Below are 16,807 nucleotides of genomic sequence, written 5' to 3'. Positions count from 1 at the left end.
CCATAACACAGATTAAGTTGACATTTTGAGCCCCCAAATAAACAAATAGCACAGAATCAAAAAATGTAAATGATTATTGTGAACAGTGCACAATGCACAATAGTATTTAGCAGCATATGGCATCACAGTGATGAATCTACAAGACGTTTAGCACTGGACCTGGAACAAGGTTTAGAATCAGGTTTTTCATCACCACTGTATGTGTATGTATTTTTTCTCTTATGATATTCATGAGCCCTTTATTAAGTATATTATTGTATTACAGCGGAGGTTGCATTCAAAGGCTCAATGGAGATACATCTAAACATATGCCAGATTAATTCACAGGTGTAATCACAGAGATATTTGATGAAGAGAATAGTCAGTTGAGAAAGGAGTTTATATTCCCTCACAGATGTCCAGAAAGGTGGAAAGAAAATTGGCATTCTTATCACTAAAAATGCATTGATCACATCACATCACCTGCGTACTGTAAATGAGGCTATCATGGCTAGGCATCCGCTTATCTGACCAGATTCTTTCAGCCCTATCATCCACCAATGAGCCTGAGATCAGTCTCTCCTAATACCTTGTCCACATAGCCACCAACTGTGAACGATTTGGAAGTAACAATCTACATGTTCATGGACTTTTCCCTCCAGTTGACTCTTCCCCAATCAATAAGACTGTAGAAAGTCTTCCTAATGCTCAAAGGATGAGTAAATATACAGTTTGTCTGATCCTTATGTGCTTCGGCCTCAGCAGATTACAGCCAGTGCGTAATTTGTGCTTGTTGTTTCCGGTGCTGAGCACCAGCACTTATTTTTGAGGGCTGGGGCTTACTCTTCTGCCTCAAGCATTTGCTGCGAGCAAAAGACACATATTGGGAAGACTGAGGACGGGAAAAATGAAAAAGCGCCACAAAGGAAGAAAGTAGAAAGCTGCAAGAATGAGCTGAAGGGGAAGGGAGTAGCTTTATATGGATTGAAGAGGCACGAGATGGCTTCAGGATTACAGCACCTCAGTACTCCGTGTTCACACATTTAATTGCAGTAGCCGCCTGTTTAAGAGGAGGGCTTTGGGCACCAGCACCTCTGTATTTACAAATTAAGCACTGATTACAGCCAATCTTTCTTCCTCATTTACACTGAACCTCTGACTGAAGCTATCTTTACTTCTTTGAGCCCTAATCTGTATTTGCAAAAGGGCTAATGTAGCTATGACACAAGTTGCAGCCAATTCTCAAAGAAATGTGGGTTTGGTTCCACCAACACCAAGAATTTTGAGAGTAAAGAGCACAATACAGTTAAGTTCCAAAACTAATTTAGAATGATAGAAAAATGTATAATGAGCACTTAAGGCCTGATTTAGAACTTGGAGAAGGGAAATGCTCTGTCACAAATGTGAAATATATCCTGTCTGCCATATTACGACCTCATTATATTCTATGGAGATCATAATATGTCGAACAGGATATCCGTCACATTTCTGATGGAGTATTCCCTCCACCATGTTCTAAATCAGGCCCTAAGTCACCAAGATTATTAAAGTAAGTAAAGGAGAACCATAGACATGTTTTTTAGGTTTTAGAGCCAAAAAAAATAAGAAAAAAGGAAATGCCAGTCAAAAGTCACGGTTTGCAGATGAGCAGGAACCAAACATGATTTCAGGCCGCATACATCACGGTTGTAATTCCAGTCAATGTTTTTACTTTCAAACTTTGAAATGGAATTAAAAATGTTCCAGTGAGGGAAGGTCCAAGACTATGGCAAGCACAAGGTCACTTAAAGATGAATATGTTGTTGTTGAGCTCCCACTGAAGTTATTTATTTATCATGAAAAGCTCAGAGCGGGACAAACCTGAACTTTGTAGATGGCGAGGTTAATTCACTGGTGGGACAGATTTGTCACTTTGCCCCTTTCCAAGTTCTTCCCTTTATGTTTAGGGCCTGATTTAAAAGTCGGCAGAGGGAAAACTCCGCCCATCCTGCCCGCTACATTGCACTCCCCATAGGATAGAATGGGATCGCAATACGGCAGATGGGATATCCATCACATTTGAGATGGAGTAACCCCCTCCGCTGACCTCCAAATTAGGCCCCAAGTCACTTTTTTAGAAGTCAAAATCCTCCAGTGGAGCAAGGCTGGAAGCTGTGGCTGGGCAGGACTCAACAAGGCCCGATATCCTTGTTGTAAAATCCTGTTTACCAGCTTTCAGCGTGGTAAAAAGCTAGAGGAGGACATACCTCTTCTTTTTACCAACTTTGGGTGTGACTAAGTCCCACTTTTTCAAAATGCGGGAAAAGTTCCTCCTGTTTAGTCCTGACGCCCCTAGCTTACCAGGGCAGGATTTTATGTACCAAGTCGCTCTTCAGACAGGTCTCCTGCAGGATCGTCCATGGTCATCTGGATCCTCTTGAAGTTGGGAGCCCTTCTGTCTTTTGGGTACCTGAAGTAGGCAAAAAGGAGGCCGACCACACGATCCATGAAGAGCAGTTTCAGTTCCTCAGTGCCAGGAGAATTCAGGAGTAGAGTCCTTGAGTATGTCATCTTCTTTGAGTAGATGGCATGTGCCAGGACTCTTCTTCTAGATTGCCCTCTTCTTCAGGTGGAGTCTTCACAGGCCCAGAAATGTTCTGAAGAGGTTTTGTTTGGAATGACAAAATTATCCTGCAGGGCTAGACAGTGACTGAAGACATTCTACTACCCATTCCTAACAATTTACTTGCAGTTCCCCATTTCCTTTATAGAGCACTTCCTCTTTCTCTGCCTTTCTGTAAAATGAAGCAGGGGCTCCTGCTTAAATATGGCAGAACCCATCTGTCCATTGGCAGGTCTGTCTTCAGCCAGTAGCCACTTTCCTGGTTAGATAAACTCTTCCCATCTCACAAGGTGAAAACTGTCTTTCTCTCTTACAGCCTGGCTCTGCTGAAGGATGCTGAGAATGAACATGAAAAGCCCTCCCCTACATCTCTGACAAGTCAAAAGAGATAGTGTCACTTCCGCCCCATGTTCTGCCAACTGTTCTTGTAGCTTTTACATAGGTAACCCTTGTTAGGTGGTCAGCAGTTCACACCTATCTGCTCTTCCTGGGATCAGAGACAAACTACTGTTCTCTGAGCAGGGTCATTAACTTTCCCAACTAAGAATGTGCATCACAACGCGGGATGGGCCGAGTGGAAAAATTGGTTTTAGGTCATCTTGGCTCAGACAGCATAAACTACATTATTACAAACTTGATTTTCCATTTACGTTATCAAAAATCTTATTTCTCTATTAAATCAGATTTTTGAAAATAAGTAGGAAATAACTTTGAAGTTTTTTTCAGTCATTAACCAAACTGCAGAAAGAAAGAAAGATTTTAATTCCATCTAAGCCTGTTCATGAAACATTCTAGCAAAGCCTACAGATGGAAATAGCTTTTGTGTTTTATTTCAATGTGAGGGCATGCTAACCCCACCATAAAGTGTGCTGTATATGTATATATTAACATCCTGCACTGTTGGATTACTATATGGGTGACTTCATAACATATACAAATAATCTTTTTCTATCTGGCAAAAGCACTTTTCCTTGCCATGTATTACTGCTGTGCATTTGAACTGAAACTGAGCCAAATACACAATGCAACCCAAACAACATTTAAATTACATGGATGTGGAGCATTTCTACAATGGCCTTACAGTACAGTTAAACAGACCTCACAAATTCACCTAATACTATTTTAAGGCCAGCACACATGCACTATCTCACTAAATAGTGGTGTCACTGTGCAAAAGTTCCTAATAGCAGAAAAAATTGAGTCTGGGAAAGATGTAAAATCTGGGGTGACCATGCAGAAAAGCAAATTTCCTACAGTATGACTCCATGACACCCATTTAAAAACACAGAAGATGGAATACCCCGCTTGCTGCAGTATTCCTAAGAGCTTTCACATTTGTCCTATTGATGATCGGTCATTGCCTGCAGTTCACCATGCTGGGAGATAGGACGATCAGGTCTTCATCATCCAACCCACCCAAGGAGACTAAGGTGGCTCAACCATAGCCCTTGGTTCTCCTGGGAAAATATTCACCCCAATTACTAAACTAGCAGCACCTAGAACTGTCCACCAATAGAGGGTTTCTTGGAAGAAAATGAAGGACTGATTTAAATCTTTGCAGAGGGGTTACTCTGTCACAATCTGATGGATATCCTGTCTGCCAAAATCTAAAAACTATAGAAAGGAATGGTATTTAGATTTTGGCGGACAGGATACCTGTCACTATTGCGACAGAGTAGCACTTCTGACAAGATCTAAATCAGGCCCGAGTCTCCCTTTTATGCCCTGGTTTATGGCAGTCCAAGCACACCCAAGCCTTAGCAAGGTCAATAGGTGTCTCCTCCTTGTAGCATCCCCATACAGGTTTGTAAAAGGCACTATGCATCTCTTCCTGAGTGAACTTTTTGGGTCATTGTGAAAAATATTTCTTTTTAGTACCCAATTTAAACTCAGGAGGGGCTGAACCCGGTATCTTGTGATCACCCCCTGGATTACATAGTCCATCATAAGTAGTGATTGTATTGCCTTTCACCCAGTCCTCCAGTGCCTTTGGTGGGAACCTCTACAAAGTCAACATGAGTGTCGTGTGGCTTTGTGTGTGTCCAGAAACTTCTTTCAGTGCTCCTCGGTGTTAGACCAAACTTCTTCACATAACTTTTGGATGCCACCGCTGGAGAGGAATGTGAAAATGCCGGCTATTATTAAATGGGGTGAATCGTAGCCCAACCATAAACAATATTGTCACTGTTTTTGTTAAGTACAGTAAAGGTTTCAGTAATTTGAACCTGAGCTCAACCCCTGGTAGCTATGAAATTAAGCAGACCAGCTTAATTTAGGAAAATGTGTAAAGCAGACAGATTTACAAAACAGTTAAAAAGTGGAAAACACAACTCAGTAAAAATCCCCCTCTAATTCATAAAAATAGAGAATATTTCAACGAACAAAGGGACACTGAATTGACAAAAATCCAATAAGGCAAACTGGAGGTATAAATTGTTAATTTTTTGATAAAAATAATACTAAAAAGTACAACTTGCCAGCCGTGGACAACTGGTTGCAATACACCACTGCAAAGGTTTAGGCCTACTGCAAGTGTAGTGTGGATACAGTGACCAAGGTCATCCCAGTCTCTGGCTTAGTCTCTGAAATGGAAGTCAAATATCATCAGTTGAACAAAGCGCCAGGCTGTGAGCAAGAGGGGATCCACAAGCTCAGGTATCTGCTGGATGAAGTCCCGATGATGCCATTGACTTCTGGTGTGAAACTCATAGTAGGAGAACTTCAAAATCTGTACTCTAGGAAGGTTCCTTGCTGGCTTGAAGCTTTTGGTGCCTTTGCCTGGTGAAGTTTCCTACCTAACCTTCGCCTGGTGAAGATTCCTTACTTTTGAAACTCAGATTCCTTCAGCAGGCCAAGGCTGCAAACTGTAGCCAAACAGGGCTCCACAAGTCTGGATACCTTATCTGCATGCCCCACTAAAACCTCATTCAAATCATGATCGGATGGAGGTATAGGTTTCCCAACATTTAATTTTAAAGTAGTATTACTGAGACCAGCACTGGAGTGGTCAAAACATGCATAAGTAAATTAAATATTTTTCCCAATGATAGATGTTGATTCAAATCTTTGTTCTCGCAAAGTTTGGTTACTTAAGAACTCTAAAACATATATTTAGCTAAAAACAGTTCTCTAGTAGATATTGAACACAGTTACACAGCAAAAGAGGAGACAAAATTGAATACCAACAAAGCCATTGTGTTCTGGGCTAACATATGGAGTTGAGCATCCAAAACCTCCAAATGTTCATAGCATAAGTAAAATTCATGTAAAATCCTTACAATAGGATCTTTGCTTGGTCCTGCACATTGCTTCTGGAGGGGACATTATGAGCTTGGAACCATTTCATGTATGTGGTGACTGCACAGACACATAAAAACATACTGCAGAACAATAAAATAACATATAAAAAGAATTGCAAGAGTTACATTAACACAAGATCCATTGGCTGTGTTAGTGGGTATTAGAGGAGAAGGAAGAATATACAGGCTCACAAAACCTGTGGGCAAACTAAAGACATAAACGTTTTTAGCATCTAAATTATCTCTTGTCCAATTATGTAAATTGCCCGAACCTGCACCAACAAGTATGTAACCTACAGCCTTATAATGGAATAACTTTTGCAAAGTGGAACTTTTCCCGATGGTCGGGGAAAACATAAAATGACTTAGTCATACTTTATTACCTATATTAAGTGATACAATATCAGGCAAAAGATAGTTGTTTATGTTAGAGGTGGTTAGACGATCTGGAGTAGCTAGATCATCTGCAACACAATTTGAATGCAGTAGAAAGTAATTTTGTTCAGTGTTTGGTATATCTTTTCTCCCATTCAGTTAGAAATGTTTCAGATTAAAACCTAAAGACATTATTGTAATGTTTTGTACTAATGAATCCACCAATCTTGATATACTTCCTATGGCAATTAAATGTATTCTGTGTAGTGCATCATTTCACTCATGTACCACCAACAATTCAGAAGTAAAGTTGTTAAAAAAATCTATAACCTAGCCAAAGCTAACTATATACAAACTAGACACTAACCACTTGAAATAATGGGCCAGATGTGCGAAATTCCGGCATTGGGACTCGCAAATTGCGAGTCGCAATGCCAGATGCAGGATGGTGTCCCTGACACCATCTGCGAGTCGCAAGGGGGTCGCAAAGGCCCACCTCATTAATATTAATGAGGTGGGTCGCAATTTGCGACCCCCTTGCGCGTCGCAGCACTCACAGGGATGGTGGCCTGCTGGAGACAGCAGACCACCATGTCTGTGACTGCTTTTAAATAAAGCAGTTTTTTTTTTTGTAATGCAGCCCATTTTCCTTAAAGGAAAACGAGATGCATTACAAAATGGAAAATGAAACGTTTCAGTTTCACTTTTTCAGAGCAGGCAGTGGTCCATAGGACCACTGCCTGCTCTGAAACAAAATTTTCAAGGGCATCCACAAAGGGTAAGGAGTCCCCTTCCCTTTTGCAAATGGGTTACCACCAGTGTGACACTGGTGGTAACTGCGATTGCTTTGCGACCGCGTTCGCGGTCACAAAGCAATCCCACATTGTGCTGCGACTCGGAAATAGGAAGGGGAACACCCCTTTCCTATTTGCGACTCGTAGTCCCATTTTGCGAGTCGGTAACCAGGTTACCGACTCGCAAAATGGGAATGGGCATCGCGATGTGGCTTTTGCGCCTCGCAAACAGCAATTTTTGCTGTTTGCAAGGCATAAAAGCCTTTCTACATCTGGCCCCAAATTCCTTATCAGACATAGAAAACTCATTAGGAGTTTGGCAGATGGACTTCCGATGGGGAGATTGCCGCCACACTAGCTACCTCCCCGCTGGACCCATTAAGAGTTACCCGCTGGGCTGGCGAGCGGAAACCAAGGTTTCTGCAGCCAGCCTAGTGGGAAACAGTTGGCAGCATTGTCTCCAGCTTGTAATCGAGCCAGCAGCAATGCTGCCGCCGCAGGGTGCACCAGCACCTTTGTAATGTTCAGTGGGTAGGGGTACCAAGTGCATGGAAACTGCAGAGCACCCTGTGACCCCTGCACCTGTTCTCTGCCAGCCTTTTCATGGTGGTAAAACTGCCATGAAATGGCTGGCAGAGAAAGAGGTCGTAATCAGCCGGGTGACGCTGCATGAAGCGCCGCCCTGGCTGATTGCAATCTCCACCACCACCAGCCCATCGGGATCATGGATCCTGGTAGTGCTGGTGGTCTAACCGCCAGGGTCTTAATGTGGCGGTTGGACCGCAACAGCAGAGGCATTCCTGATCGCCACTGCGAGGCTGGCGGTCTCAAGACTCTTATTCCTTTAACCGATAAGGCCCTCAAGAGCACCTCTTTCTGGCAGAGAACAGTTCTAACTTCCATGAGGAGTTGATTCCATACTGTAACAACATTGTCCGAAAACCCACACTTTGAAAAACATGACAACTTCCATTTGCAACTACCTCCTTTTGAAATACAAGATTTACTTTTTATTTATTTTAAATAAATGTTTTACATAGGCTAGGTGCTTTGTAGTCCACTTTATAAAAAAACAAAGTAATGTATTCTTTGAGAACACGGAACAGGAGTAGAGTTTCCAGTAGAATAGAAACACAGAATAACATTAGAGGTGACAAAGCAGTGGTCATTGCTGAATTTAGGTATCAAAGTGTGCCTTTTAATGGTTCCTGAATGCAAGTAGAAAGGTTTGGGTTCTTAAATCAGGATCTAGAGAGTTTGAAAATGATGTAACCACGCATGTGAAAGAATAATTTTGTACTTGGTAGGAACTGAACTTCAAGAATACTAAATTAAGTACATCTGTGTTTCCGAGTCCTCTCTGTGTTACTAAGATGGGGAAAAGGTTTCTTAAACAGGGGGTATTCTGTAAATGAATTGCTTTGTACACCAGGCACCCAGTCTTGATGTTAATCCTGGCTGACAGCGAAGGTTTTTAAGTATAGGTGAGATATGACCATATTTTTAAAGATGTTCTATATCTGTCTGCAGCGTCGTTGACTTCTTTCAGTAGCACAAGAGATAACTGTGATATATATGTTATTGAGTGTGAGAAACTGTGTTGCTCATTGAGGGGCCTGCAAATCCCAAATTACCCTGAGAGCAACCCTCTGCATGCTTGGCACCAAGCAGTCAGGCTTAACTGAGATGCAATGTGTAAAGTATTTGTACAGTACTTCCAACAGTAATAAAATGAAAACCCAAAACAAGAAAAATATTGTGCCACTTTAAAAAAATAGAGTAGACTTTAATAATTAAATTAAGACTAGAACAGCAAATATACAATCATTAGAGACGGATATATGCAATTTTAAGGATTAAAGTGACAAGAGCATTATAAAGCCCAGTGTGCCATCCATGGCTATCTGGTCGTGTGAGACAGGAAGAAATTTGCAACTTCAGGCCAACTGCAATGGAGCCCGGGTCAGATACAGGGACCAGGTTAGTTCCACAGAACATTGACCTTCTCAGTCCAATGCAAAGAGCCCAGTTCATGGTCGAGGGGGTTCTAACAGGAGAGAAGCGTCACAGGACAGTCGTCATGTGGCATGAAGATATGGCTGGGCATCATGGACGGGCATCGCTGTCGCGAGAAGAACCTATTTTCGTCATGGATGATCAGACTGGAGCTTCACTGTGGTGCTCCCCTTGAGAAGTCAATGCTGCAGCACAAAGTGTCAGGTTGATGGAACGGTGTGCTGGTGGGCTGTGCGAGCGACAAGGTTTTGGGCACCCACGGGCCCATTCGCAGTCACGAAGAGCCGAAAATCTTAAATTCAGCTCCATTGTTGCTACAGAAATGGTCCAGGACATGGGGGCCAACACTTGGTGGTCATGAACTTACTCCAGCTGGATCTGGGTGCTGGTTCAGGTAGTTAGGAGGCTGTTTTGTTCCTGTGGCACTGAACAGGCTAGCTGTTGGAATAACTCTAAAAAGCCCTGGATTAAGGTGCAGGTCCAAATTCCTCTGACTCAGGCAGGAAGGCAACAGGGCAGCAATCCAGCAAGGCAGCAGTCCAACAAGGCAGTAGTCCAGCAAGGTAGCAGTCCAGGAGAGTGGCAGTCCTTCCAGAAGCACAGTAGTCCTTCTTCCTGGCAAAGCCTGCACATATCCAGAAATATACTGAGTTGGGGCTGAGGTCCATTATTTCTACCAGGTATCTCCAGTGAAGTGGGAAAAGCTTCTAAAGGTTTTGATTTGAAGTGCATAGGATTCTTGCCTCCCACACTCTGGTTCCAGAATATCTACAGGAGGTAATTAGCCGTCTGTGTAGAGGCAGGACCAGCCAAGACATTGATGGGCCATCCAGACACACCTAAGGTGTCTATTGTGTGACTGCCCAGGAGAAATACACATAAGCCAATTGTCAGCTACAGCCAGTCATGTACAGGCTGCAGGGACTAAATGGCTTAGGCAGGAAAATGACAATTTTCTAAAATTGGCATTTTCAATAATTTAATAAAAAATCTAACTTCACCATAAGTTAGGATGTTTCATTACAATTCCAAAGACACCTAGCATAAACTGGTCACATGTACTCACTTGGAGATTACATTTTATTAGATGTAATCCCACGTATCCTATGATAGAGGTAGGCCCTGCAATAGGGGAAAACACACTTCAGAGTTCTTCATTGCCAGGACAAGTAAAATTGAAAAAGTATATGTCCAACATTTTAAATATACTGCACCCTGCCTTCTGGGTTGTCCTAGGCCTACCCCACAGGTGACTTACATGTATTAAAAAGGAATGTTTAGGCCTGGCAAAAGGTTTATTTTGCCAGGTCGAAATGGCAGTTTAAAACTGCACACAGATGCTGCAATGGCAGACCTGAGATATGTTTTAGGGCTACTTAAGTCAGTGGAAAAATCAGTGCTGCAAGCCCACTGGTGGCAGTTAATTTATAGGCCTGGACACTGGCAGTGTCACTTTACTAGGGGCTTATAAGTAAAGTCAATAAAATTTGCCAATTGGGTCGAAGCCAATTACACCATGTTTTAGGGAGAGAGCACAAGCACCTTTGCACTGGTAAGCAGTGGTAACGTGTGCAGAGTGTTAAAGCCAGTAAAAACGAAGTCAGCAAAACAGGAGGGTTAAAGCAAAAGGTTGGAGGGAAAACCATGCCAAGGATGCAAGGCCTATTTATAAGGCATTGTCAAAATGAATCTGGAAGACAACAAGAGTGTATGCTGCAGTTTTCAGGTGAGTGTAGGAGAGTTAATTATCTTTTTAGAGAGAGAAAGTGGTACGTTTTTGTTTTGGCTATGTTGTAAATGTGTGGGCAGAGTGAAAAGGTGAGGTTGAGAGCAAAAACTAATTATTTCATTGTGGAAGAATCTAGGACAAAATATTCGCAACATCTATTTTGATGATACGTGATTGATAAAATATGTCATTTTATCTCTGTAATGAGAAGGGATTCTAAGGAAGCCAGATTGATAGACCAATTGGTGATGCTCTTTTTTGAAAGAAGGAAATTAATTGACTTGTCACCAATCTTTTAATTGTTTTTCCATGCTATAATAATTTAGAAACAGGCCTGAAATTAGACATTGTGCTTTTGTCAATGTTTGGTGTGTAGGAATGAGTGTTAGTTGTTCAGTTTCCTTAAAATAGTACCAGGATTTGCAGGATGTGAAAAGCACTGATCAAGCTGAACCAGGCCTGTTCAAATAGGTTTAGGTTGTTTTAGGATATTGGCAGGCAGTATAACAAGGTAAATGTTGGTGGGGTTTAAGTGTGTTATAATCTTGGAGAGTTTGTCTCTAATAGTAGTAATGGTATCTCAAAGTTGTTTAATTTGTGGAAGGTAAATTTCAATATTTCAAGTTGGATCTTATATTTTTTCAGATTGATTTTTTTTTTTTTTTTTAAGCATGGGAGGTCCTCATTGCAGTTGTCAACAGATGGTATTGGTAGAGACCAAAGCATCAGCTTTAAAGTTTAATGTATAAAGTTACATAATATTCTGGTGGTGTTTGTGGAGAACTTTTTTTTTAATAAAGAAGGCCTTGGTGGTGAGACTCAAAAGAAGAATGTTATTTTATTCTTTTACACTATGGTTCATGTCGGCTGTTGTGTCAAGCTCATCTAGTCTTGCTGGGAAACAACTGCTTTAGTTTTCACATGATATGAAAAAGGCTTTCGAGAGGTGAATATTGGATTCTGATAAAGGAGCAGTGGTAAGTATTTGGAACTGTCTGGTCATTTCTCCATCCTATTTCATTTGGGAGGGGAGACATTGTTTCTATAATTCAAGTCAATAAGGAGGAACTCAACTGTCTAACCTCTATTATGTGTAGGAATGATAGAATGCTTGTGAAGGTTGTGTAAGTGCAGTGGACTTCCCAGTCCTATGAATGATTTGTATATAGAGTACCCAAACTAATATTGAAAGATGTTTCTCATCAACAATAGTCTATATTAGATATCCTCACAAATTTAATATACAAAATGTGTCGTGAGCCACATTCATGTGGTCTTTGAAGCTAATGGCATTGGTTTACACTATAATGGGTCTTTGTAGAGGAGGGAAATCTCACATTCTTGTTTACTATGGCTGCCTTTGGGATTGATGTCATAGCCAAGAAGGGGGAGATGATCTAGGCTGGATTGAAAGTGTTTGCTGATCCAAGTTTTGGAAACATGAGAAAAGTCTTTGTTGTGTAGGTTTAAGAAAATTAGGAAAGTCAGCGTTGTGTGTATTTACTGACCTGGCATTGAGGATCAAGACAGTGATATATGAATTCCAGATTAGGTGCACTGTAGGAAAAGACAGCCACTCTGAAAAGTATGAGTGAGCCCATTGTATCACGCATGTGACCTCTTCAGATATTATAGGGGTACAGCCTGGAAGAATCATAAGGGGCTTTCATATTCCAAACTCCATTATAACAAAAGCCCAGTTTTAAAGGTTAGTGAGACAGACAGCCGATCTGAATTAAGGCATTTGGCACAGCAGCACGGACCTGGCTTGAGCTACCCTAGCCGAGCTAGATCTACTCACTGCCTCATTTCCATCTTCCCCTGCCCCACAGAATATATTTTTTTTGGTTTAAGCTGTTTGCCACAATTAATTCTATCAACAACTAACTAACACGGAGAGAGGCCAGGGGTCTGCCCCCATTGCACCCCGGTCCTGTTACAGAACTGTGCCTCAGCAAGGAGCCAGTTGCTCCTAAGAAAAAATCCAAACAACAACTGGCTCTATGCTGGGGAACAGCGCACAGTTTCTGAGGTAGAGAATTCCGTGTCACATACATGTAAAGTGTTTGCAGGTTGTACAGAAGCCCAAAGTGCCAAGAGCTAACAAAGAAGCTGTGTTTTACATTTTTACTGTGTGATCACGTGTCGCTTGATTACGGACACTCTAATGAATACAAATGCGGTATTTAAAAAAATCTATGTATTATTGAATTATCTCGAGAATCTGCACTTACACATGGATCATCATTTGAACCAGTCCCCAATTCTGACTTACTCATAATGCCAGGTCATTCAAACGACGTTTTTTGAAAAAGTGTTTTAGTGGGCACTGGCTTAAAATAGGAAGCCAACATGTTCCAAAAGTATAGGGAAATTCAAGATATAATACCAAAAATCAAACCAACTTGCTTTTCCACATTTCTTCTGATTATGATAGCCCTCGTATATGTATATATAGGCCTATTGTCCGAGGCAGGAATGGCCCATGGAAAGTGCATGAAATAAGCATGGAACTAGGTTGATTTATGGTGTATGTGTAGATTTGGCTTGGGGTAGGCTGACACCTGGGGAAAACTGGCAGCCCCACACATTATTTTAAGCTATAGTTGCTGAGAAGTCCTAGGTGGAATGGCTTGTGTGGATGCCACAACATTTGTCTCCCAGGACTTCCTACAAATCTCAAACTTTGGTTCAAGAAATAGAATTCCATGAGTGACTGAAAGGTATAGAATTTGTGGGAACAGCAATAGACGTACCACAGAGTATTCACACACTTCGGCCAATAAACAGTAACTCACGGATATGGGTGAGCCTATCATCATCGACAGGAACAGGTCAAAACAGTAATTGTATTATCAATGTTCTGCTAATTTGGTCTTTAATCTTTACACAAAATATAAAGGTCGAAGGGTAATCAGCTAATCTCCCTTATGGGCCAGACATAACTCATATGATCTCAATTATGAGTTTTTATTTTATAGGTGAGACTGACTTTTACAAACTGATTTAATGGTTCAACTGCCACATTTAAAAACGTTTGAAAATATTTTTGTTCATTTTTTCTGAGTATAGGGGAGAGGAAGGAATGTTACACCTCACCAAACCCTTTAGGCTGTCATTCCAAAAGAACTGGGATTTCTGATGCTGCAATGTTTCATCTGGAATTACTAAATACTACAAGGATCATTATTCTATTATGCAAAATTATTGCACTATTCTTGGAGAAATATGGAATGGGCCATTATTGTGGAAATCAGTAATTTCTTCCTCATTTGCACAGCTAATTCCTGAATTCTAGGCCTTTTCCGAGGAGCATATTTTACCAGGTTTTACATTTTTCTGCAAGTATAAGTATCACATAAAAAATTGCCATGTTAGTCAGAATTTTGAATTCGGGGAAAAACTCCAGTTTCCACTCAAATTGCGAGTTCCGAGAAAATCCAACTAGGGCCTTAGCCGAGGATCACTCATGCTGATTGCGTGCATGGAACTGCCCAACCAACTGACCTCCACTGACCCACCTTCACTCCTTCACCCCCACCGACACAGATTAGATGTCGTTTAAGTGTGGGTATTTTCTCCACTATGACTGCACCTAGGTTTTCAGAAAATTGTTATCTGTGAAGGAAATCTCCACCCCTGGTATATTTTCATGTGTGCTTTTACTACCATTTGTGAACTCCTTTACTACTTCTATGCATTATAGAGCACAACTAGATTTTTCTATGCATAGGAAATTCTGTATACATAAACCTAAAGCAAATAAGAATCTGCACATTCTTTTTTTGCAGCACGATGAAAATCGGTTTCCTGATGGAGAAACTATTTACCCTGGGCACTATAGACCCTGGGACTGCCCTTCACAAGAGTAAATGTGTGCTTTTCCGTTGTGGCAAATTACCTGTAGGCAGTATGTGAATCTCCACAAACATTAGAGTTTAGATTGATAATCCACTTTTATAGGGAGGCCGACCCTGAAATGATCCCAAATCTGACCATTAGCACAGGTGTGCACTTGATTAAAAATTTACATTTTGGCAGGATTCCTACAGAAATAATTGTCACAACATCAACCAATTTTGATTCTGTGAACCGTAATCCGTAATGAAATTGAACAAACTAGTCAGTAACAGCCGCCCTTGTCAGTCGCTGTCATTTAAATCAGCTATTGTTGTGAATAAGTAATGTGTGTGCAAAGTCAGCTCTTCACTATAAATTGAGCAACATATTACAGTACAGCATTCCATGTTATACGGTTTTTTTTCTATTAAGGCAAACACACAAACAAGTTGCTAGTAGGAATAGCGAAAATCTGCACAACTGAGAAAAAAACAACGGGTGTTGGTAGATGTGCGCATAGTGAGAACTGCTAAGCATACATGCTGCACACCAGTGTTTAATTTGAGCCGGCTGCGAAAATCTGAACACACTTTTGGGCCTGAAACTTATTGTTTCACAACTAAAGCACTTCTGCATACAAAGGTAAGTACCTGGTACACGTGTACATTAGGCCGTCAAGACAGAGAGGTATCTGGCCAGGAAATATTCAGGAGAGAATTCGTATGTTCTTTGACGCTTTTTCTGCCCGCGTGTATCGTTTACGTGGATCGTATATTGCCTCTTCGAAACTTTGAGCGGACATCACACTCAAAGGAAACGCACTCAAATCTTTACGTGTCGGGCAGATCAAAACGCGCAGAACACATCATCGACGAGCCACTAGGAAATAATAGCCCAAACCAGTCACACACAAAAATTACTTGCTCGGCGTCATAAAGATCCAAAGTTTGTTTATGGCGAACTTTTGCGCTGTGCTTGCAAGAAACAATTGTTGGTGTATTTACGTCGCGCGCGCGCTGCGGGCAGACAGTCATGTAGGTAGAACATTTGCATCCAACTTGAGCTCGCGAGTTAAGAAAGAAACTGCTGTGTGCATGCATGGTCGCTGTCTGTGCTAACAGCTAGCCGTGACTATCTGTCTACGTTGCCTGCACCTGCAAACGTGTTTTTCTCGCAGAAGCTGTTTCCTCCTCAAAGAGGAAGGGATGCCAACAAGCAGCGGTACTTACCAGCGAGGAAGCTGGGCTGCTGCGATACAGCGTCTCTGTGCTCACTGGGGCAGGGCCGTCTCCTCTGCTGCTGCTCCGTGAACCCGCACTCCTTATCTAGCGAGCAGCTGCAGCAGTTGTCATAGTGATGCCTGATGCAAAAATAAGTAACCCAGCTCGGTCAGGGAGGTCTAACCTTCGCCCCCGCCGACGGACCCGAGTGATGATGCAGATCGCTACTTTTCGAAATCTTAGTTCGATATTATGAAATTTTAAAAAAATGTTGTCTAATAAAGGCAAAGCGAGGCTTTTGTGCTGGGGAAAATCGAACAGAAATATATCTGTAAAGTGAAAGCTCAATAATATGGGTAAAAAAGGCCGAAACAACATGTAGGTCATAGGTCAGTAAAAACTGTCAAGCATTAATTCCACGTGTATAGAACGGTGGAATAGTTCCACTTTTAACAGCGAGACTTGTCGGTCAATCAGTTGCGCGGCAGAATGGAGTCGGGACAAGGCTCTAAACTGATGCATAAGGAAGGAGAGAGGAAAGCTACGAGCAAAGGTATCAAGGGAGGAGATGAAATGATAGGGGAGGGAAGGGAGCAGCTGGACGGTGGTGGGGGGACGGGGGCGATCTTTAAAGCGACTATAAGCTGAGCAGACAGTGCCCCTGGCTCATAAAGACTTACAGGCTGAGCTACGTCATGTTTCAAACTGCCACTGTTCGGTTGTGACGTGGATCATCAGAGTGAAAAATACAAATTTAAAGTAATTCATGTGTTAGCCCTGAAAAATATTGGGTGATCGCCCCCCTAACTTTTTGCCTGCCTCACCCACTTTTCTGACCTTGTTTTTGTTGGTATTAGGACGCTGTGCACTTTACAATATCTGATCAGTACTAATGTGTTTGTGCCCTCTCCTGTAAACATGGTAGTATTGGCTTATCTCCAATTGGTATGTTT

The 16,807-nt window shown here is 41.7% G+C and overlaps 1 protein-coding gene across 2 annotated transcripts in view; it reads right to left on the bottom strand.

Annotated features, from left to right (window-relative positions):
- Positions 1-16,362, bottom strand: part of PPP1R17 (protein phosphatase 1 regulatory subunit 17) — a 138,363-nt gene extending 122,001 nt beyond the window's left edge. Inside the window, exon 1 of one of the 2 annotated variants that reach the window (XM_069206416.1) lies at positions 15,864-16,362. Coding sequence is in view for 1 of the 2 variants with exons in the window: in XM_069206408.1 (XP_069062509.1) it covers positions 15,285-15,301 (17 nt within the window). In the remaining variant the exon portion in view is untranslated. Of the gene's footprint in view, positions 1-15,284; positions 15,472-15,863 lie in introns of those variants that run through there. The other variant, XM_069206408.1, reaches the window with a different exon arrangement.
- Positions 16,363-16,807: the final 445 nt, after the last annotated feature.

This window comes from Pleurodeles waltl, chromosome 2_1, assembly GCF_031143425.1.
Source record: "Pleurodeles waltl isolate 20211129_DDA chromosome 2_1, aPleWal1.hap1.20221129, whole genome shotgun sequence".
Taxonomy (NCBI): Eukaryota; Metazoa; Chordata; class Amphibia; order Caudata; family Salamandridae; genus Pleurodeles; species Pleurodeles waltl.
The sequence above is the reverse complement of the archived record's forward strand: the minus strand, read 5'-3'. Positions and strand labels throughout refer to the sequence as shown.